Source organism: Varroa destructor, unplaced genomic scaffold, assembly GCF_002443255.2.
Source record: "Varroa destructor unplaced genomic scaffold, Vdes_3.0 BEIS01000004.1, whole genome shotgun sequence".
Taxonomy (NCBI): Eukaryota; Metazoa; Arthropoda; class Arachnida; order Mesostigmata; family Varroidae; genus Varroa; species Varroa destructor.
In genome coordinates, this window is record NW_019211457.1 from 26,934,208 (window position 1) to 26,955,392 (window position 21,185).

At 40.7% G+C, this 21,185-nt stretch overlaps 2 protein-coding genes and 1 non-coding gene across 8 annotated transcripts in view; 2 read left to right on the top strand and 1 right to left on the bottom strand.

Annotated features, from left to right (window-relative positions):
* Pi3K68D (phosphatidylinositol-4-phosphate 3-kinase catalytic subunit Pi3K68D) overlaps window positions 1-10,973 on the bottom strand; it is a 44,763-nt gene extending 33,790 nt beyond the window's left edge. Inside the window, exons 1-3 of one of the 5 annotated variants that reach the window (XM_086988690.1) lie at window positions 10,769-10,973; window positions 10,093-10,347; window positions 7,782-8,038 (exon numbers count right to left, since the gene is read on the bottom strand). The gene's annotated coding sequence lies outside the window, so the exon portion shown is untranslated. The other 4 variants (XM_086988689.1, XM_022805205.2, XM_022805209.2 and 1 more) reach the window with 4 other exon arrangements.
* Window positions 8,633-8,714, top strand: TRNAS-UGA (transfer RNA serine (anticodon UGA)). Its single transcript has one exon. It is a non-coding gene; the product is annotated as a tRNA-Ser (tRNA).
* Window positions 10,974-11,259: 286 nt separating the features above from the next.
* LOC111249931 (tubulin-folding cofactor B-like) lies at window positions 11,260-20,673 on the top strand. Of its 2 annotated transcripts, none has more exons than XM_022804404.2 (3): window positions 11,260-11,666; window positions 18,632-19,082; window positions 19,306-20,673. In XM_022804404.2, exons 2-3 carry the CDS (start codon window positions 18,635-18,637, stop codon window positions 19,575-19,577), a joined length of 720 nt encoding a protein of 239 aa, XP_022660139.1. In that variant the 5' UTR covers window positions 11,260-11,666; window positions 18,632-18,634; the 3' UTR covers window positions 19,578-20,673. The 2 variants fall into 2 exon arrangements, with proteins under 2 accessions (XP_022660139.1, XP_086844826.1); XM_086988700.1 differs by lacking the exon at window positions 11,260-11,666 and adding an exon at window positions 16,698-16,840.
* The last annotated feature ends 512 nt before the right edge of the window (window positions 20,674-21,185 follow it).

Consider the following 21,185-nt stretch of genomic DNA (forward strand, 5'->3'; position numbering starts at 1 on the left):
GCAACTTAGTATCCTTAAGGAGACCTAATTATCTTCAAGAAGAACATCATTTCCTTGGAATATGCTGCACGGCCGCCTCGTAATACCATCACTCTTTCCCCTCTAACTCTCGATTAGTTGTGTACGGCCCGTCGGACAAACACGATGAAACTAAATATGCACATTCAGTTCTCGTGAGCCATCATAATCATGGCTAGCTTTGGCTAATTACAACGATACAATGATTATTCAGTTTACCTTGCGAAGTTTATTAACTCGGAGTACTGCTCATCATCATCATCTAACTTGTATAGCATCTATATAAGCTGCTTCAAAAGGCAATCGACCCTGTAACAGAGACCCATTATCTGCAACCGGGCCAAATCAACACAAGCTGTCGCTTTTCCCCAAGAATGGGTCATTTTCCCGACTGTCTCCAACTCTTAGAGTCCCCCTCTATCATGGTAGCCTCTTTATGATCACCTATTCCGAATATCCAGTGGCCAGTTACTTCGACGGCGTAATTAACCTGGTTAAACTGCTTGCTCGCAGCCCTAGCGCCGTCTTAAAGAGGCACAGCTATCTCCGAACCGACCGTCAGACGTGATCATTCCTCGAATACAGGCGAACCACGTGATGAAGGTAACGGCGATGACAACGGAGGACAAGCAGAAACGGATCCTCGTGAACAGCGGCCAGATAACCGCAGATTCATTTCAAAAAGCGACTTCAAGTAAAAGTTATTCGCAGTGGCAAAGCTAAAGTCGTACGTCCTGTTTAAATCGACCGCTGTAGAAGGAAGCCTTTCTGATGTACGTCTGCTTCAGAATTATGCATTTGGCTCCTTCGTCGGAACGCGCGTGTATGAAACAATGGTCAGAAATAAGCTTCGGAAGGAACGCGATGCCAAGACTAAACAGGCTTCCCCTGTCAAGGGAAACCTCATAATAAAAAAAGCAGCGCTTTGTAACACGACTGGCCGAGAGATGCGAATTAAATGAAGGAATTTGATGAGAGCTTAAAGAATTTATATGTAGGAAGATAAAAAGACAATTATTCAGCTGGGTTAGGGTCGAAGACGAATAATTGTTTGTGATACGTTACTGGGTCTGATTCAAGAGAAAATTCGTGTGAAAGACGCGGTATATCGTTTCGTTACGCCGCGCCAAAACTTCACGAAGTGACGGATTTCACAGGGCGCGAACTCCATGTGGCTCCAAAAACGGCGAATTTTCGACAACGTCATTTAGAATAATACGAGTACCGATTATTTCTAAAATTCTAGCAATACTTCCGTACCGATCAGATCCGTGGCTGGCTAGCTTTTTAATGCTGCCGAGCACGGTATCTAGTAAATGGCGAGAAATTGTAGAGAAGATGTACGGCTTAGATTGTAGAATCCACCTAAATAATAAATAATTCGCATTAACTCATCTGCATTAGACAAAATATCGTCTATTAATGTTTGTGATTCTCAAAAGATAACCATAAATCGTCAACACTGGAAGCTGCACAGGTGGCTAGCTCATTGGTAAAAGTAAGCAAGCGGTAATTACTTCATTCAGGACAAAAGTTCTACCAGTTCAATGATTTGGTACCCCCATTTTAATTGAGAAGCAGACCCAACTGTTTCAAATGAATGATCTTGCCGTGTGTAAAAATATCTTTAATAATCAACTAATTACGCTATTATTCCTACCTCAAACTGTGTGGTTACTAAACAATTACAAATCATCGTAACAATCTAAATAAAACCATGTACATTTTAACGCATTTGCATGCAGCAAGGAATATTCGTCTTTGTTTAATATTCATTTGCTGAAGCCAGTCATTGCATATTGAACGCGCAACATTCAAAAAATATCATAGAAAACGAATTAAAAAAATCAAAAAACAACTATCTCTTTGACATTCAATTGTTTCATCTTCGTGACCTACTATTAGTTCGCTTTTGAAAAGGTCCTACAACATAATTTTCTGGTTTGAACCCATTAGCCGTTGTCTATGCACTCACAATGGATACAATTATGGATGCGCTAAATGATTTTTCGGAACTGTCTGACTATTGGTGCTGGGTAATGTAAGATGAATGATAGAGCGATAATGCGGCTGGCCAGTGCGAGTTAAAACGCAACGGAAAGACGGACGCTGTTCTACTGACGCTACTGCATCGGGGCAGAAGCCTAAAGTAGTCCTGCGGTACGCTTTTGACGAATCGAATGTAGCGGGAAGCTTCAGCACACAGCAAAACAAAATCAGTTACGTCGGGTGAGCCCAGAGCTTTTCCGCCCTAACTGGTGGCCCAATACCAAGAAAGAGACAACTATTATCTATCACGATTGAGTTTGATATGCTTTCAGTACTGATTTTAATAAAAAATAGTTGCCTATTTAGAAGTAATCCTAAATCTATAGAGTGAATATCCGCAAGAAGCGACTCAGTCAGTTCTAGACTGCTCCACCTATTTAGTTCTTTTTTAGCTTGATTATCGCGCTGTTAGATAGAAGCTTAACAGGCAAATATAATTTAAGTGTTTGCTCTATTTACAAAGTTGCAATTTTGACAACGTTTAGGTTTTCAAAAAATAAAGGATAATTTAATATTAAGCGGTCAAAGCGCATCAGTACCAAATCGTTGCGTCCTAAGTTTAAAGTTGCTGCTGACCAACGTGGAAAACCTAAAAAAGGACAACCCAAAGCAGGTATATAATACGAAGGACACATTATCCATAGGCGAGAATTTTGACAAAAAACCTGCCTTTGTTCTTTTCACGCTTTCCTCTACTACGACGGTTCGTACATTTAACGTGCATTGATGCAGCATCGCTGTTTATAGCTTTCATGTAGACATTGAAGCTCTCCAAAATCGACGCTAACTTAGGATTTTCGAATGCAAACTTACTCAAGTGCTTTCTCTGGCGAAACTTAGGGCATTTTTGCCGTGTTAGAGATATATCGATCCCTTGCCTTGAGTTCAACATGTCTGGAGTTTCATATAGCTTACTTGCACAGGAAGTATTTACGGCACTGTTTTTTTGGACGTCAGTAGGCAGCCTTACGCTGCTGCGAGATAACAGTTACTGTTCTGGTGGCCATGGCATCGACGGAAACCCTTGACTACAGCGGTTTCGCTGTCTGCGACGCGATCGCCACCATCAGAAGGAACACTGACAAGTGGCGGCACTGTCGCGGACCCTATCGTTGCTGTGGACAACGTAAAGCCGCTAGATTTGTAAAGGTACCTTCAATTGCTCTGGACAGATAAGACTTCGTTCTCAGCTACGGCTTCGGTCTCGTAGCCTAAACAGATCAAACAAAGGGCTCTCGCAGCTTCTACAGGCACAGACGTACAGTGCGGTCACTACATTAACCACGGATCAGTTCCGTATTGAATCTAGCAGCGTGAATGACGTGTGCAGACAAACCGGCGTTGAGGTAGGGGCTCACCGATTACGCGAGACTTCTTTCAAACCACATCATCCTCATCGAAACTGGCGAAGTACACAAAATGAATGAATGGCCAGGAAAAATTTGGGAAAAAAAAGAAACCTTAATTCAATGAGAGTCGTCAAAAAAAACATATGGAATACGACGGATAACTGATAAGGAGCGAGTCAGGCCGGTCAAAACAAAGTGCCAATATCGCACGAGGAGAAAGCGAAAAGAAAAAAGAGCGTAAACCTCCAGGTGAAGACCACAATAGGAAGGTCTGATGGAGTGTAAGATAAGGCATCAGAACTGAACCACTATCTATCTTAGCCCTCAGGGACAAATAAATCGGACAGCCGTGTGGATATGAAAAAAAAAGAGGGCTAACCAAAGGTGGCAGAGATAGACACAACGATAACATACGGAAGGAAAACGCAGGTCCGTTTGCAAGGAATCAATTTTTATTTGTGGTTGGTAACAACACAAATGGACGGAGACAGGATCAGTGAAAAAGGCTTCTCAGACTACATTCCTAGGAAAAAGCATCTCTTTTCAAAATATTATATCATTATTACTGCGACCAATGATCTAGGTGAGATTCACAGCCTATTCCGCTGTTTAGGCGCGCATGACTACTTTCAAGCCGGTTACGGCCTCTGACGCGAACATGTTTCTTTGGTCGTTACTCGACATTGTGCAACTAGGTTACATTGTACTTTTTAATAAGGATAAAAACAACAATAACAAATAGATAGAAGTTTGTAGTCTAACAAAGTCTAGTTTAGATTTCGTCTAGTATTGCATGTGTACTCTCCATATTTTCAACCCGCACTTGACCAACATTAATGCTAGCTATAAAATCGAATTTCGCGGGATTTGGTCAGCAACAGAAGGAAGGAAGCCTTTGTTGCCTGTTGAAATGTCGGCCAGTCCATTGGCTCTCAGGGGTTCATTGGCTTTAAATTGGGTGGGCCTTGTCAGCAGGTGTTGGTTCCGTCGTCTTCTGATTCATTTATTACGATGGCCGCTTACCCGGAATTTGGCCGGATGAACAAGAGCTCGTTTCACGCGGCCACTGCCGTGGTTCGCTACTCATCGAGCAACAACTGGCCGCCCAGGTAAATTAGAACGGTATGAATAACAGCCGGGCGTAACAGCGGATTCCTCACCGGCTTTAACAACTCTTGTTGCTACAACTTGGAGCAATTTTCTTTGTAAGCTCTCTATCGTCGTCACAGATAATACGGAAGGTTAACGTTGGACACTGGCTGCTGCCTATTTCGGACCAAACGTTTGGTCGTCCCAACTAATGGTTACAAACCTAAAAAGCGACAAGCCAGGACACGCCATATTGGAAAAAGTACAGTAGATGTACAATTTTAAACGATTCATGTACCGAAAATTACAACATAATTGATAAGGCAAGTAGTTGTGGTTTGGCAGACAGATATATAGATGTGTCGCCACCTCTCTAATGACCATTAGGCTAAACGAAAATATATTCGGATTAAGTAGACTGTTATAATATTTAACATGGGAATGTTTCACAAATACGAGCCTTTGTTTTGGTCGATGTAGGCATTGCACACGAACGTACGGTTGAAAAACTGCGAAGAAGCAGGAAAGCTTCAATGAATAACGGTAGCTGTTGGCAGTTGATGTCAGAATACTCCGAATGACCAAGTAAAGACCATGGAGATTGAACGCGTACTATGTACATATGTCGCGTTCAATCTTCATACATATATAATCAAAAAAGGTAAATATTGATAGTCCCATCTATCTAGCTTTCCGACGTAGCTTCAGCTTTAACTATAGATTCAGTAGGCAACAAGCATCGTTGTTGACATCGATTGTCATCTTTCTTCTTTTATCCGTTATCCTTTACAAATTATTTCCTAAACAATGCAAATGTTGTTCGAAACGCAATCCCAACAGCCAGTTTAGTTTTGCAAGTCCGTTATTATTGATTTGTTGATATTGTTGATTGGTTGTTGTAACTGCGTCGTTGATAAACGACAGGCCCACAGATCCAGCCGAAGTCGTTGAGCAAATCCTAATTAGGTGAATATTCCTAATTTTTTATTTAATCCACGCGTTCAATTAATTAATTATCAGACTAATCAAAAAGATTATACACAATAATTAAACCGAATGAACGCACGACCGAAGCAATACAGTCGCCGCAGAGTAATCCTTTTTCATTGATATTATCTGTGAAACTATAGAACCCATCTGCCGACAAATTAATAAAGCACTGACCGACGTTACATGTTTGTCTTAACTAAAGGTCCTGCCTACCAAGAAGTGCACTTCTAAATCTGCCAAATTGATGATCGCCTTCGCTGCCTTCTTTATTTAAAAATTTTTAATAAAATTTGCCTTGCTATTTGTTCGAAGCCGCTGACACCTGTTTATCAATGTCTCTAAGCGAAAATGTTACAATACCAAAAAGAGGATATCCGTCAAATCCTGATCACTAAACGTAAATATTGTAATCGGAAAACGTGTTCGAGATAAATTTTAGAGTCCCTTTCACAGAATTGTGTTGAGTTTTTTCTATCCAAGGGCAGCCTGTGTAAATGCATTTGGATCGAAATGGGCTTTCGCTGCACAACGATTTGAAAATTGCAAAATATATGATAATTTATATGGAATTAATATGAAAATGTTATTATTTGGTGATAGGATAGATTACACTTTAAACGAATAGCAACAGCTATGCTAAGTTTAGAGGCAGAGCCATTGAAGTCTAGAAAAAAAAACACGCCACAGCTAAATCCGAATCCTAAAAAATCACTAACATATTAGTGATACTGATTGTGTTGCCGTTGTACCAAGCATTTGTGGCTGCGTAATTAAGGCGTTGGACTTGAAATCCACTGGGGTCTTCCTGCGCAGGTTCGAACCCTACCGACTTGGTTTTTATTATGACAAAATCATTCCACTCTACGATCCAGACAAGCAACGTATTTTGTGCCCGATAACCGTTTTGTTTTTACTTCTCACCACATAGCACAGCATTCGAAAATATCTATTGCTTAAAGAAATCTTACGTCATTTAAATATAGTGCAACTACAACGATTTCTCTACCATTATGATGGCAATATTATTATTATTTAACATCTTAGCTCTTTTTCTATTAAAAAACAACTGGAATTTCATTAAGCGATAACACGTCTTAGCACCCGTAGCAGCGAACGTAGCCATATTCAAGAATGATTTGACTGACTCACTCTGTACCAATGCCGAAGCTCTCTGCTGCAAAAGACGTTGTCACACCGCCCTTTAGCTCATCGTCGCCACGGTCTTTTTTTGCCGAACTCGCTTCTAGCAACAGCAATAACATTGAGAGTCATCAAACTTCGATGGTACACAGCTTCTGCTCGCTCCGCCAGTTAACCCTTACCACTTCTGCCTTTTCTATTGCTTGATAGCAAGTCCAAGAGCCTCTGTTTTCTGCTTGATTCCGTTCGCCGCAACGTCACCTTTTGCCATCAATTTGATTCGCTCATCCCGAAATTAGCGTACGCCATCATATCGCCAACGTTTCTCATTGTTGAGAACATACGTGACGGATACGAGGTGAGGGGAAAGGCTCATCTTGAAATAAAGTCACTTAGCGATTTGAGAGTTTCCACCTTGCCAGAGTATACGTACATTGCACAGCGTAGGTTGAATATGAGTACAGGATACAATATATTCTAGGTAAGTGTTAAACGATTAAGAGACTTTTGTCTTACCCTCTCACTGTATACATATCTACAACTAGTGCTACTACCGGATCGAAAGTCCGATCGTCAAGACACAGCGCGTTAAGGGCATTCTTTTATAATCATCACGGTAGTCGTTTGCCGATGCTGTTTGAGCTCGCCGGATCATTCGCACTCCTAACGACATACACCTTCAATAGCCGTAGACATATTGGCCAAAGTGGCAAGAGCATGGCAGAGACACCCAGCGCTACTGCACGGTGGTCCCATGCGATAAGCTAGACGGGTTGTCTGATTGCCGTTGCCTCTCTTTCTCTCGTTTGCTCGTGCTATGTTAGTTTCCAACAGCAACGGCAGCTGGCGGAACGGAAAAGAGTGAAGGACGCTGTTGTCGCGATTGGCCCCAAGCGTCAAACGCCTTACCATCGCCACCCGTAAGAGCAGCAGCATCATCAAAGACACACAAATAGGGAGACGAGCGGGAATGCATGACAAGAGATCTCAGACAGCAGTACGGCACGGAAAAAATGCGGCTCATAAAGCTGCCGCTGCTTCTGCCGTAAAAATTGTGTCCATTCACAATTTTTGTTGGGGTTGGATGTCTATTGATATTAGACAGTTCACGCTGCCGCAACTGACAACGAATGCAATCCAACTTACTGAGTGTGGAGCAATTAACTCAAGCGCGAAAGAAGGGGAACACTGAACGCCAGCAGACGCGCATGCGGAGCAAGAGCAGCGCAACGCTGTTTGCAATCGTGACACCAACAACGATACTAATAATGCCTGCGAACACGACGACGACGACAACAGCACCAGTAAGACTATACTGTCACAGGTAATAGGCTCGATATTACGATGCGCAACTGTAGAAGAGTGTTAGGGAACCGAAACAAGGCTTTCCTTTACGATCCAGCCTAAAACATAAACACAAGAGGGTATATGATGTGAGGAAAATTGTAAATAAACAACAACAAAGTAGGTAAAAAAAATGTGAGGAAGCATTAAACTGCTGTCATTGGAACGACGTTGAGAAAGCAGCCGTTTCTAAGCGAACATACACCCGAAATCAGACAAGACAACTAGGCGATTATATAAGAACATTCAGGCATATTTATCTTTGCTATACTACGCGTAATCATATTTAAATGACATGAATATTTAAATAACTTGAACAGATCAGCACGAATAAACACGTTTCAGGCAAGGTCGACCAGTTCGGCCTCGACAGGCGTGAATGTTCAAAAAAAAAAAAAGATTTACCGAGGAATTCCTTTCTGTACGGAACAATATATGATCATTCTGTAGAGTTATTGGCATTGTATTATGCAAATGTTATTATTTGGTGATACGACATATTACACTTTAAAGGAATAGCAGTGCCTATGACAAGTTTAGAGGCAGAGCCGTTGAAGCTTACAAAAACAATGCAAGAGCTAAGTAGAGTCCCAAAAAATCGCCAAGATTTAGTCATACTTATTATGTACTCATCTCATCTACAATTGCATCAAGCAGTTGTGGCCGAGTGGTTAAGGCGTCGGACTTGAAATCCAATGGGGTCTCCCCGCGCAGGTTCGAACCCTGCCGACTGCGATTTTTCATTGTGACAAAATCATTCCAATATACGATACACACGACCAACATAATTCACCTTCAGATCGTTTGTCCCTATCGGCGTTTCTCACGATACTGCATAGCATTAGAGAATGTATTGCCAAAAGAAATTCTATTCGACTCGCAACTACAACGACGTCTCTAACATTGTGATGATGATATTATTATTATTATTATCCAATTAGCTATTCTCCTATTAAAAAAACAACTGGAATTTCATTAAGGGGTGGTACGTCCCGAAGCAGCGGACGCAGCTATAACCAAAAATGACTCCGAGTCACTCTGTATCAGTGCCGAAGCTCTTTGCTGCAAAAGGCATTGTCACATCGCCTTTCAGCTCATCGTCGCCCCACGGTCTTTTTTCACCGAACTCACTTCTAGCCACAGCAATAACATCGGGAGTCATCAAAACTTCGATAGTACACGTCCACTGCTCGCTCTTCCAGTTAACCCTTACCATTTCTACCTCTTCTGTTTTTTGACAGCAACAATCTGTTTTCTTCCTAATTTTGTTCAACGCTACGTCACCTTCTGCCATCAATTTTGCTCGCGCGTCCCATAGCAACGCATGCAGTCATCTCATCAGTATTTGTCTCTATTCAGAGTATGCGGTGCGAAGTGAACGAAGCAGTTGTGGGCGAGTGGTTAAGGCGCTGGAGTAGAAATGCAATAGAGCCACCTCGTGCAAGTTCGAATCTTGCCGAGTGCGATTTCTACGGTTATTTTTGCTTTTTTAGTGTCTCCATTATAATAAAATCATTCGAACAATGTTATATATAACTCGTTCTTACAGAGAATCGTTCTTTTGCGACACTATTGAAAACGACATCCTAAGTAACGATAAACTTATGAGTCAATATGCCCTTCCATCATATAATTTTCTGAGACCAACTTGATCACAACAAACGAGTCACCCTGGTATGTGCGCGAGATCATCCACCGATGTCTGTGGTTAATTGGCTTATTCAGGAAGCCTGATAAGCAGACGTCACCTTTACTGATCATCGATCTCTATAGTGTTCCCCTTCGACCATGTATTCTATTCTCGCTAATGAGCGTATTTACCATAGTAGTCGTCTGAAGTTAGCCTAGGTTGTTTCTTGCAGGATTACATTGCGATATGCTTATGTAAACATATCTGCAGACACAAACAGAGAAGCATTATATAAAAATTGAACAATAGCAGTAGGATCAGCCAATACTTTTAAATCTATTATGCCAAAGACTAATTAAGCTACCGATATCAGCAATAATTAGGTTACTAATAGGAGTAGTAGGAAAAAAAACAGACCGCAAACGCAACCGTAGTAGATTGTATTTCGATATTAATCTTTAGGAAACTACAGCTGAAACTTGCCATTGGTGTTGCTGTGCCAAGTTTTTCCCTGACGACTTGGGCACGTTAGAGCATCGCATTCGGCTGCTTGATTTCCTCATCGTGTTTAATGAATGGCAATAGAGCGGCGCACTCCACACACTTTTTTTTGAAGTAGAATAAACTGTAGAAGCTCTTCTCTCCGAGGTTTTACCATCTCCATTCATAGAAGCGCTTCGTGAAACATCGGTAGACTGACTTCACTTGAACCCATTCCATACTCGAAATCATGCAACTCTACAGAATTTGACACAAGAGCTTGTCACCAATGCGCAATGTCAAAATAAATGTGTCACACACTGTTGAGGCGTTGCTTGCCACTTGTACAGTCAAGCATTTTTAGCCAACGACAGTTTCAATAGGGCTACACAATTTGACATAAGTAGAAACGCCTCGTACGGAGCGGTAACCTGTACTGCTCGATACAATTCCCGTAGTCAATTTGAAACCTATGAAAAAGATACCTCATCTGTGAACGGGAGCTAACCGAAAGCCAGATGGATTATGAAATATTTGGCCAATTCCTATGCGTAACTCTTTCCAGTCGCAGCCGTGGGGTACTGCTAAGTTACAGTGTAAATCGGACCGAGATGCTAACAAAAGTATTAGCTCTAATTCTAATTCTGTACCATTCCAGCTGATGTATAAACTCACTAACCTGGTGTTTCGCTAAGACTCGCTGCGACCTGCTGGAGTTGGACTACGATGATAGAAGACGAAGTAGGTACACTTCACTCTCGGATGGAGACCTCAGAAGCGCGAGTGGGCACAACGAGCCCTCCCCGCCATCATCTGTTCAACAACATTCACCCGTTCTGACATCGCCACATACACTGGCCAATAACATTTGCGTTCCAACTGACCGAGATCTGCTTGGCTAGATACGGCGGTTAAGCATGCAAATGGGCACTGCGTGAAGCAGTGGTCCCAAAATTCAAATGTCTGTCAAAAACGTCGAAGTTAAAAAAGAGAATTTATTGTTTTGCTTAAACGTAAACGAACTCACAAATACTGTGACGAGTTAGGTGTTTTTAATGGGGGTGTGTATAATATATCTGCGTTGTCGTTCATGTATAACTTGACAAATTAGTTATAGATAGCTGGCTCACATCTTAGCACCTATGAGACATCTAGTCAAATGGTGAGACGATGCAATAAAACAGATCTGTTATCCGTTTGGCAACCGTCTTTTCGTGATCAATGTAACATGTTTTTATCCATATTTGCCCTCATGGATCACTATGATTCTAGCGCATCTATCTAATCGTAGAATTACAAACATCGATGCATTGTGTTCATGAATATATGCTTCTAAACTGACCGACACCAACGGTAAAGCGCCCGGAACCCTGCTCTGCTAGTAGGCCGAATCATTCTTTCTATTTGGCAGAGCCGTCATCATTCTTCGTGATTCATTCTGGAATAGCTGGCCGTATCGGTAACTTTTCGATGCATTAATGAACCTGTGTAATAGTAACATCGATAAGTGCTGCTTCGCGTAATTGTCCGTTAACACCGAGAAAAAGGACCAACTCGAAGCTCTCCATCACTGAACGGTAAGTGGACAGTCTCAGGATAAATTTTAGCCAAAAACCTACGTTTCGCCATTTTCCGACTACCACATTCCGGTTTGGAAACAAAGCGAGGTCGCCACAGGAACTCTAATTTGGAGCAACAGCGGTGCGGCAGAGTGGGCGTGACAGCGGTAGGTCGGCTTTTCGTGGCCACTGAACTACTCAAAACGTTCTCGGGAGCAAACGCGTCCTCGTAAGCCGAGTTGTCAACTTCGGATAAATTTCCCGCATGGGTTTGCTATGCGGTTGAAGTATGTTTTGTAACGAAAAATTTAGCCAGGCTTTTCGGCGAATCTTGATGGCCGAGTTCAGATTGGCCTTTATTTTATTTCTAATTTATACCTAAATGACACAGATTGCTATAGAAATTTGTGTGTCTGTGAGATCGTGTACATTGCCTGGTTTGATATTTCGCCGGCCGTTAGACGAGAATAAACGAGATTTTCGTATATGTGCCAGGTATCCGAGTCGATTGTGGTCGTCACTGACTACGGCCTTATGGATACAGAACGTATTTTGGTGAAGGGACACAGCTGTTTCCGAAAAACAGGTCTTAACCCAAACTATATTTATAATTAGGTTTAGTAAGATTCGGATTCCCGGCGAATGCAATCACAACACCAAAACTCAATGGGTGTGGTCATGAGATAAGATCTACTTTTCTTTTTCCACTGTACGGCAAAAGAGTTGTTCTGTTACCGATTAAACCGTTTAAATGGTTGGAACAAAAAAAGGTTTTACAATATACTTGTAGCGCTTGGGCAAGCTTACGGTGGATTTTTGAAATCTCCGTTAGTAATTAACGTCACCAATGACGTGAGCGGCGTCGTGTTCGTTACAGTATTGTGTTAAGTAAGTAAATGGCAGTTTATCTTAAGGCACCATCATCGTTGAGCGCTACAACCTAAATGGGTGGTTTCAGCAAATGAGCTATCAGCCGGTATATGCTTTGTACCCTGAGAGGTAAGCTACATACTGCAATTGATCTCTAGCTGAGACCCACCCCAGCTGGGCTTTAGCCTTTAGTGAAGATAAGTTTAAAATGTACAACATGTGTATGTGAAGTGTCGTACTTTTTTTGCTAGACATTTCGTTCTACCTAAATTCAAATTGCTTCTTAAGTTTTTTTGAAACTGAAACGAGATGAAATCGTTGCGCACGAAAATGTATTGTTTTCTTGCGGGTAAAATATATTATTGAAAACTGAGATCGATAATCAAAACGTAACGATAACTGCATTCAGAAGCCAAATCGGTCAAAACGATTAGCTGCACACGGGCTAGCGTTTCAATTGATAACCAGCTTTACGAAACAACAAGAAGATCGACATATTGATTCTCACGCAAATTATTTGTTAAATGTAAATTCAATCTATAGACACATGTGGAGTGCTTACGGTGCAAAATTATATCATCGGTGTGTGTATATACAATAACGAGACGAGGCGTCAGTTCATGAAACCCCTTTCCTCAGTTACATAAGCGGTCTATTTGTACACGAAGCATAATGATAGAATAAAGTTTAAATGCACGCCACTTCAGTGAGTACAATTGAATCGTCTGTGAATAAATGAATGAATAAAAATTCATTTTTATTAGCTGTTTGTTAACAGCTAACTAAAAAATTGCTTTTACGTTCATTTGTGCTGCAAATGCTGCTAGCATTAATACTCCTACTGGAATCAATTGGCGTTACGTAGTTGTCAGTGTGTTTCTATGTATATATATGAGAAAGAGAGAAAGAACCGAAATGAACGACGGTCGTCTGAGAAGCGAATCGATTTTCGGATTGCTTCAATCTCCAGACGACTAACAGGGCGCGACCGCGTCCGCGTGTATGCACTTTTTCAACGAAATCTGGAAGGTCTCAACAAATATGTGTGAAGACTGTATTAAAAGTTCGCAATGATTGTTTAGTTCGGCAACACTGCACAGTCCATTGGATTGGACTAAATCAGGCTATTTCTATGATACGCTGCGGTGTCTGTTTCTGCGGATTCGCGAATATGGTGTAGCGATACAACTTCTTGCCGTTCTGTCCTGTACCGTTACTTCGTTACAGTTGTCACTGGTAAAGCTGGCTGAAGTGGCTGAAAACGACGAGTATGACGTTGCCATGAACATCAGCGACGGGTACAGCAATGGTGGATACAGCTACGGCGATGACAGTGAAACGTGCAGGACGTTTACTGCGGCACCGGGCTGTTTAATCATAGCTTGTTTATTTGCCTGGTAACAGGACTGCGACGTGGAGCGATGACTGACAACAGAGCAACTTCTGCCTCTTGTTGTGACGACGAAGTCTGTTGGAATATTTGGCTGTGTGAAACTGCCCAAAGCAGAAACGAGCTGCCATTGACTTGTATGACGATATTCGTCTCAGACTTAACCAAACGATAGTTTGGCAAGGTGAATATTGGTCGGAGCGTTTCCTAAATGCGAGTTGTCGCGGCCACGCGGAGATGGGGGGGGGGGGTCGCGATATGCCGCCGGCGTTAGCTTCTAAAACGATCACCGCGTAACTGTAAAATGAGTTCCGCAGAGAATCATTCAACACGAGGCAAGTCAACTCGTCAAATAACATTAACAATAGCAGTAAAAGAAATCAGCGACGAATGCAGCTAAGGTCGCTTCGTAGAGGAACTGTGTAGAAATAAGGCTTCAGACTGCAAAACGATGTAGGAGAAGGGTCAGCAATAAATTTCTCCTTTCAAGACTAGATGCATCTTCAATTTTTCACCACTTAAATCTTTGTATGATTTCTACCACGTTTAAATGATTGAAACCTACTAGATCTTTTAGGAAGATACGATTAGGCGTCAAAGGATTTTCTCACCGAGGCTGCGAAGCATATGGTCTTATTTCAGTAATTTCGATTTGTGTGTACACCGAGAGGTATACGTGTAGTGTAGTACATAATATTTCTCTTAGATTAATTCGCCAATTATAGAAACCGACGCGTTATACTGCGCTCATAATTGTTGAACAGTACTCAAGCAAAGGCGTATAAATGGGCGTGAAACCCTTACAGGGTTCGACGTAGCATATGACTAATTACAAATAAAAAAAAATCAAATACATGACTATAGGTAGCGAGAGTCGGATCGTCAGTTTCGAAAAGTCGAAGCGCATTTGATGCGTTCTATAACAGTTTGGTTAGTACATCTTAGTAGTAGCGGTACATCTTCGCTATGTTTATCGAACCTGTGTCTAAAATAAAGATTTTCATATTTCGTCTTTTTATATTCAAATATTTCAGTTTTATTATATAACAGAATAAATTGAAATTGTATTTTACTGATGTGACCTAGTGGTCGTTGTAGAGGGAAATCAATACTATTAAGTCTGACCCTAGCAAGGATAGTCGCTCAGGTCAGTGCAAAAGAATTATTTAGAAAATCAAATGGCGTGCCGCCTTAGTTAAACGCAACTTTTTCTTTGTACGGTAGAAACAAGTAGCCCATGTTCAATTGATGAGCGAAGATTAACTGTTACTGAGTACTTTTATGCCGGACAAACTCCTACCAACACTGTGAACTGCCCAAAATCTAGCTACTCGAAATCGTCGGTTTACAGCATTATTCCTGAGTGCACGACCGCTGAAAACAATGCAACGAACGAACCCTCACCTCCAATAAATGAAAAAATGTCATTGCATTTTTTGATTATCGCCGTCTTTGGATACGTCGCGGCAAGTAAAATGACTGTAATCGTTTCCGAAGACTTTGCTACACATCGTATGGCACAAAATCAAGCATAAACGTTCTGAGAACATTAATGTCAAAAGATATGATTGGTGCATCTGGTACCTAAATACTTCGAAGTAAAAAAGAGCAGACCGTCTTCGATTCTTTCACGGTGAAAAATTTACACTATAAATACAAGACTCAATCTCAAAAATCGCCGCGATTAAGAGAGGGTTCCCATAATATGTAAGACTAAATTCTCAGCCAGTATTCATTTACTGAGGCTTGTTTCGTAACCAAAACCCGATACCTTTTTCAATTGCCGTGTACTGTGATCCGGATGCTCTAGAAACTGTCGCGAAGACTGTGGACAGTTATCGCGTCGAATAATTGGCCATATGTCCTTCAAAAAGCAATGCATCCGCTCACATGAACATATCAGTGCAGGGCTGGCTGGCTAAACCTGCACAGCCAAGCAGATTTCAATTCATTAGATCAAACAGGTTTGTGAATGCCGTAAATTACAAATTGAACCCGCGATAAAGTAGCTTCATGAACTAAATAAACACGCTATGTCAAGGATGTCTCTGCGGCCATATGCAAATAAATCCATTCAGATATTCGCCTCTATTTTAATACCGTTTATAAACAAAACAAACAATTTTCGTCCCACTTTACCCCAACCACTCTGTGCATATGACACACATATATATATATATATATAGTAACATGGTTACCAAGGTCACAATTATCTGATGTTCTGACCCCACATAGCGTTTCTATGATTAGCGTTTGATTTGAATATGGTCGGATAGATAAACCCTCCATATACGAAATAGACGCCAATGCCATATAGAAATGGCATTGGCGTATTTCGTATGTAAAATAGGTTAAAAAGCCGGCAACGTTGCAATGCTTAATATGCGTACGTATTAGAGATGTCAACTTCGATCGTGTCTACCTAGCACGGAGTGTAAAGCTCAAAGAGCTATGCCCTATAGGTTCTATATCGTCTCAATAGAATACTACAACCGTAGAAATTTGCAAATAGTAAATAGTTCTATGTTCAATGTATATTCAAAGTTCATGCAGAACCGTTTACGAGATGACAGATTATCGATTGAACGGTGAATCTTTTAAAAATGTTCTCTCATTAATTAATTTCTGTCTACAATAAATGTTGGTTAGAAGCTCTTCTTCATTGCCGATATGATGTTTTGATTGTTATTATCATGCTGTATTTTTTGGTAATAATGTCCCACCATTAAATCGGCAGGTTAGACCAGATCGTTGTTGTTGTTGAGTGGTGTGTATTTGATGCGGCCTTAATGCGTTTCGTGTTTACAATCTGATCCGATATATGGATTAGATGTTGGCAGACCGCATTTTACACCACTAACGTTCACCGCGAATCAAAAACAATTATATTCAAAAGCTGTCGGAATTTCCTCAGCGCGACCCGTTTCCAACGGTGAGTTCCATTAACTGGTAGCGCCGCCTGCCGCTTAGTTACTTACTGAACGCACCCCTGTCATAGGAGTTTATCTACGTTTCTTTACGTCATAAGTTTCTATTGTTAAAGTACAAATGATATTTTGCGTTGTGACAAAAACGATGAAGAAGCATAAACGCCAATTCGGCTACTGTTTTCGGAGACAATGTAGCGATGTTACTTAATGCTATGGTCATTAAAGTAGGTATCCTTGCCGTCACGGTGGCAATGGTTAAGATGTCATCATACGATTATATCGCTTGTAAATATATATAGGCGTATAATCGATAAAAACTACATTGGTCGCAAATACATTATACAGCACATATCTGGTATAGACAAAATACGCGCCTACAAGCGGCCCGTAACGTTTCATATTGAACCAAAATTGGGAGTACCTGAATAAAGCGGATTCTTGATATCCTTTAATGCACGCGCTGGGCAGCTTTCCAGTAGTTGTTGTCGAAGTGGCGATGTCTATCTCGGGCCGCTGCTCAACCAGCAAGAAGCGGTTGGAATCGATCGCCTATGTATATTATTGCGGCTTGTTTCTGCTTGTTAATAATTAGCGAAGCTGAAAAATATTTGAAATTATGTAAATACATATGTATAGAAACAGGGATATAAGTGTGTTGAATAGCGCAAATTCAGCTTGACATTCGTGTTGAATTTTTCATAATTTCATATCGAGGCATTGCGATTCGGTTTGCTAGCATTTTCGTTAGCGTGCTGCTCTATGTTCATATTCTTAATATGTGCTGGTGAATATGTCCAGGGTAGAAATTATAACCCGCACTGAATTTATAGTGACTGAAATATATAATGCATGTAAAATTATATGAAAAGTGTTAGCGTGTCTCGGTGATCGAGCAGTAGATGAATAGGGTCTAACGATTTTCTAAAGATTTCCCAATAATGACCCTGTATCAATGTGCCTACGCATAAGCGGGTGCTTCTCGAAGTTACGATGAGCACCGCCCTAATAAATAGAATTGTCGATGCGCGTGCCTTTCCCCGATCCGTCACGTTCAGTATTCGTATGAACGCTCCACTGAACCCCTGATTTTATTTCGTATCTCCATTTTTTTATAATACACCATCAGCCAATTAAGCACTTCTTCTCGGCTTCAACAATTAATCTATCTAATCATCCTGTTGTCTACAATTTGCAAAACACTTCACAATTATGCAGGTAAATGTTCCGCCTATGAGGCGCGGGGCGTAAGAGGAACGGATATAAAACTGGGGAGTCCGCATCTGTAAAAGTTAAATTAGGCGAACCTTTAATAAACACACGCCGGACCTTTACGGTTCAGTTATAAGAATGTAAAAAGCCTTCTGCATTTTAAGATGGCTTCAAGATTTAAAGTTGGTTACCCCACTATTACTGAGATATGAATGGGATACGAATAAGGCAAATAAAAATTATGAAAATTTTATAGAGTATCTGGTGTTATTTAAAACACCGTTCGGATAAAACAGTCCAACAATGTTGAGATAAATTACCTATAAGTGTCATTTCAATAAGAATCATTTCATGTGCATGCAGGTTTAACAGTCAATTTGAAATAGTATTTATACTGTGATATTGTTGCCTTACCAGAGTAGAAAAATGTTAACGGCCCAGTACAATCTTATCGTAACCCTACTGTGTTAACTAGACGTTATACCAATAAAATAATCTAATTTATAGCAGTCTGTAGAATAGCTCCATAAACTTAAAATTTCGTGACTTTATGAAATTGCGCTGTTTTCTTGTGTTTTTCGTAGAATATGGAGGTGGAAAAGATGTCTTCCGAGTTTGTGAGGCTCACGGTAACGACCGAAGGTTCCGATCTTGGATGCGAGCGGGCTTTCAATCGTAACATCACCGTAGGCGAGCTAAAACAGCGGCTAGAATTGTTAACTGGTGCTGCCTACAATCGCATGAAGCTAGAGCTACGTAACAAAGAATCACCTAACCAACTGCTAGAAGCACTTAATGAAGATGATAGAAAAATCGGTGACTACCCCGCGATGGACACTGGCCTGCTTCTCAAAGTGATCGATCCCTCTATGGGCATTTTTGACGAAGTGGACGCGGTTGAAAAGATGAAAATTTCAGAAGATAGATATGCCCAAGTGAATAACGTTCGAAGTTTTATGCAACAACATGGTTTAGGACGGTTTTCGAATAAGACGGTTAACGAATCAAACAAGACGGATAAGGAAAATTTAAAGGGTAAACGTTGTATCTAGAAAATATGTATTACTAGTGAAATTAGGCCGAACTTCGCCGATGCGTCCATATCGGTGATGCACAATTGAATATTTTATACTAGTTCTATAATGCGGTAGTTAGTAGTAGCAAATAGTTGATTCGCTAGTAATGACGATATTATTAGTCGCATAACTCACACCTAACCAATTGGCGTTTGTTTTTCTTGTGATTTTTATTTCGCTAGAAATCGAGGTCGGAAAGCGCTGTGAGGTACGTACTAAAGGAACCCCTGCTCGTCGCGGAGAAGTCAAGTACATTGGAGAGATTTGTCTGAAACCCGGTGTGACCTTTATCGGAGTCTGCCTTGATGAACCATTGGGAAAGAACGATGGTACTGCGGGTGAGGTGCGATATTTCAAATGCGAACCTAAGCATGGCGTCTTTGTAAGACCGGCTGACATTGAGGTGGGCAATTTCCCGGAAATATCGCTCGAGGACGAACTGGACGAAATCTGATTTTAACCGGCCTCGTCGACCGCGATGCCAACAACTGCTGAATCCAACGTCTAGAAATCGGCTTCAGCCCCAGATAGCGCAGTGGAGTTCTTAATTTAGAAAGGATTGATGCATCGATTCGAAAACGGATCTAACCAATAATTAACACTTCGAACCTAGGAGTTAAGCGAAGCGAACAGTCATCCTTAATGATGTAATATAAGTTCAAATTAAATTCAACCCTTAAAGAGAGTCAATTTAATTCAGTAACGACTGAAGGCTTTAAACTGATTTTAGTTCAGGCGGGCATTAGGTTAAGTAAAATATCAACAAGAGGGAATCTTATACCATTGGAAAATTATTAGAGGATAAAGAAATATGAAGGTCAACTCAATGTTCACACTTTCTTATACTGCCTGTCGGATACTGCAGTGGGCACGCAGTCGCTTGGCAACATAAAAGAATAGTCGAATATGCATCACCTGTGATTCTATAAAATTGAATTTAAGATGTTTTGCGATTCTTCTCTGTCTAGTTTTGCCAGACCGTCATCGCACCGGCCAATGGCAAAAGATCTAAGAAATAGAAAAATGACATATATTTATGACACAAATTCTCCACATTTTGCATTGGGATAACCTTCGATGACGACAGCATCAACAACAGTGGACTGCCCCATTTGAGCCGCGGGGAAAACAAACAAGCAAAAGTATTAAAACGAAATAAAACTAGTTAAAGATGGGAAAATTAATTATTTAAAAAGCACTAGAGCATAATAGAGGCATGTGACTTATTTATTTTTGCACCTATGGACTAAGCAAGCTGAATACCATGGTGACGAGCCTATCAGCAAGATAATGATGATAATAGCACCTTCAACAACATGCTTTAAAACACATATCTACACAATGTGTTACTCGGCAGAGACAGAAAAAAAGGGACTTTCGGCAAAATGCTTCCGAAAAACGAATTGTTCTTGCAATGCAGATGCAATGTGTTGCAAATACGGAAAATTATTTTGCGTCAACTCAGTTTCGAGGGCAAATGGGTAAGTACCGTCGACACGTGATACTTCGAACGCTTTCTAATAAAACGGAAAAATAAGATATTAAACAGACCGTTTGTACTTATTTTTTCATCGTTATAGATAGAAATTATTACTTTATGAAACGGAACGAGAAAGATAATCTTTGGAATCGAACGCAAACAAGTTACTTGAACAAGGTAGTTGAACTTGTCTATTTGAATCGTGAAATCCAATACATGTACATATTAAAATTAGGTCTTCGGTTTATTTCATAATTATAATAACCATAATTATTATCAGCTATTAGCGGTATTTATGTAATCAAAAGATAATGTGTGTTACAATTAAATTGTGGTAAGAGCATCGAACTGATTTGGCTAGGGAAAACTTTGTTTAATTTGACGACCGGTAAAATAGATTTCTATTATATATATATGTGTAGAAGGAGCGGGTTTTTATCTTTGGTTATTCGATCGACTGATTAGTTGGTTAAAATCCAGTTTATAGGTTTGAGATCTTTAGTGAATTCTTGAGCAAGGAACAAGGCATGTATAATCAAGACATAATCATTCAGGTCTAAGTGAGAACAATGCTTGCCAGTT

Excerpts from the sequence above, each read along its gene's own strand:
- LOC111249931 (XM_022804404.2), top strand. The coding sequence starts at position 18,635 with ATGGAGGTGGAAAAGATGTCTTCCGAGTTTGTGAGGCTCACGGTAACG. Across the intron at positions 19,083-19,305 it reads GGATAAGGAAAATTTAAAGG|AAATCGAGGTCGGAAAGCGC; the intron begins GTAAACGTTGTA and ends TTATTTCGCTAG.